General features: G+C 50.8%; 1 protein-coding gene across 1 annotated transcript; it reads left to right on the top strand.

Annotated features, from left to right (window-relative positions):
- Positions 1-1,652: 1,652 nt before the first annotated feature.
- Positions 1,653-2,565, top strand: ENH_00017440 (RNA recognition motif-containing protein, related; the record flags this gene model as incomplete). The annotated part of the gene is made up of 3 exons (XM_013579261.1): positions 1,653-1,914; positions 2,092-2,168; positions 2,414-2,565. Coding segments are annotated over 3 exons (491 nt in total), but the record flags the coding sequence as incomplete, so codon positions are not given.
- Between the last annotated feature and the right edge of the window lie 88 nt (positions 2,566-2,653).

Genomic DNA, 2,653 nt, shown 5'->3' with positions numbered 1-2,653 from the left:
TTTATTTGGCCGGAGTCCGCAGTCTGCCGCCAGGCAGCCCCGCGAGGTGCAGCGAGATTTGCTAATTTCACTTTTTAATTTTTAATTTTAAAATTAAAAATTAAAAAATGAAATATTTGAAAACTTTAAAAGCTCCAAAGTCCCCGCCTTCGCTTCCTCTTGCTGCCTGGCTCTTTGGAGCTCTTCAGCTTTCGATTTGGATTCTTTTCAAGTTTTCAAACTTCGCTGTCCAGACAGCTCTGCAGCTGCAGAATCTGCACAACTCAGTTGAGAATATGACAGAGTTTGCTACTTTTATTTAAATGGCTCAAAGGCCCATTTTAATAATATATATATATATATTTGCTATATATGAATATTATTATTATCATGATTACTATTATTATTACTATATATATATGCAACATATACATATATATGTAATATATGCAAATATTACATATATATCTATGTAAATATATATTTGTATATATATATATATATGTACATATAGAAATGACAGTTCTGCGTTAGCAGGCGTGAGGGTTTTCTCGAAGTTGTCTTTGAGTGCGAAAGATCATGGAGTTATTTGCTGCTGCTGCTGCTGCTGCTGCTGCTGCTACTGCTGCTGCTGCTGCTGCTGCTGCTGTGCATGCACGGAGTTGAAATGAAAGACATTTGAAAATTGGAAACTTAAATGCGAACTTAAGCTGCTCTGGAAGCCTCCCTTTTAAGATTTGCAATTTATGTTTTTGCTGTTCAAGAGTTGGCTGTGCAATTTGCTGCAGAACTCCACTCAGGATTCTGCTTTCGACGGCCAAAGTAATAGTTAAAGAGAAGGCGTGAAGTAAAAATTGAATATTTTATTATTATAAAATTAATCAGAGATTTGTTTTCTAAGTCGAAGTACCCAGCTGCAGCTTTCTTGCAAAGGCTGGCTCAGCCAGTGGATGCCTTGAATTTCAGATTCAAGATGCGCAGACTACGAAACACGAGGAATGCCCATCTAAAAGTAGTAAGAAGTGGAATTCATGTGGCCACAAATATAATTTAATTTCCATTTTGTGGCATTTTAGCCAAAAAATGAATGCATTAAGGGAGAACTCGCCGGCAGTGGCGCAAGTGGCGTGCGGCGGAGCGAAGGCTGCAAAGGCTTTTCTCTTGTCTTAATGGGCTAAAAGAGACAAAGGCGACACTCGTTAAGTTTATTCAACTTTTTATTTGCGTTTTATTTCCATTCAATTGGGAAAATTCCTCTCGCCGCGAACAGGCTCAGTTCCAGTTTTGCTGTGCGCCTGGCGGACAGCCCCATTGCCGGGCATACTGATACACTGGAGCGGCGGCGAGTCCGAAGGCATTTTTAGCTCACTTTGTTCCTTCAAACTATTTTTTTTCATTTGTTTGAAGTGTTTTCCCTTTTTGCTGCAGTTGGCTGCTGAGGATCTCGTGGCCGCATTTCAGCTTTCGCTGGACGCGGCAGCCTTGGGGCTGCTGCTGATCTTCCGTTTCCCGCCGCGGACTTGTCTCGGCAGTTTTATGAAGGCAAATAAAAACTCATTTGGAAGCAAAAGAGGAAATAAAAGGCAGCAACAGCTGCGTCGTGCTGCTGCCAGGCTCAGCGGCGAGGCTTCCCCCCCCCCCAGCTCTTCAGCTTGCTGTTAGCATCTCTGGAGATGCAGCCGCCGCACTTGCAAGGCACTGCCGTGCCTGGAGTCCCTGCAGTCACTGCAGCAGCAGCAGCAGTTGCTGCAGCAGCAGCAACGACCGCAGCAGCAGCAGCTTTCCCGCAGGCCTCCCTGCCTGCTGTCGGCCTGCCCGTCAACACTCTTGGCCCCCAAATGCAGCAGCAGCTGCAGCAGCCCCAGGCCATGCAGCAGCTGCAGCAGCTGCAGCAAATGCAGCACATGCAGCGCATGATGCAGGCAGCCCAGTACGGTAAGCAGCGCCTCTTGCTGCTGCAGTCTGCAGCCTAGCAGCAGTTGAGCCTAGTTGACTGCACACGCAGCTTCCATCTGCAGCAGCAGCAGCAGCAGCAGCAGCAGCAGCAGCAGCGCAACAGCAGCAAAGTTGGTTGGCTGCTGCTTTTGCTGCTGTTGCTGCGGTGCGGCGCAGCAGCAATGGTGCCTCCTCCGGGGGTGCCCATACAGCCCGACGTGCGGCAGCAGGTCGCTGTGGACCCGACGCACTGCGTGAGTCTTCTTGCTTCGCTGCTGCTGCTGCTGCTGCTGCTGCTGCTGCTGCTGCTGCGTCGGTTTCGCGTTGCTGCTGCCGCAGCAGCGCGGGAGTTGTCCACGCCGCCGCCGCTGCTGCTGCTGCTGCGTCGGTTTCGCGTTGCCGTTGCCGCAGCAGCGCGGAGTCGTTCACTTCTCCGCTGCTGCTGCTGCTGCTGCTGCTGCTGCTGCTGCTGCTGCTGCTGCTGCTGTGGGGCTTGCAGGCAGTGCAGCGGCTGACGGCCGAGGAGGCGGCCTCGGTGGGCAGCGTGATGGCCGCGGGCCGCGCGGAAAAGAAAAAAGTTCACCTCAGGAAGGCCGCGGGACTCATTTGGAGTGACCCCACGCTGGACGAGTGGACGGAGAACGACCACCGGTGCGCTGCTGCTGCTGCTGCTGCTGCTGCTGCTGCTGCTGCTGCTGCTGCTGCTGCTGCTGCTGCTGCTGCTGCTGCTGCTGCACGA

Source organism: Eimeria necatrix, genomic scaffold, assembly GCF_000499385.1.
Source record: "Eimeria necatrix Houghton genomic scaffold, Enh_scaff1573, whole genome shotgun sequence".
NCBI classification, from domain to species: Eukaryota; Apicomplexa; class Conoidasida; order Eucoccidiorida; family Eimeriidae; genus Eimeria; species Eimeria necatrix.
Note: the sequence above shows the minus strand (reverse complement) of the source record. Positions and strands in the feature narration are given on the sequence as shown.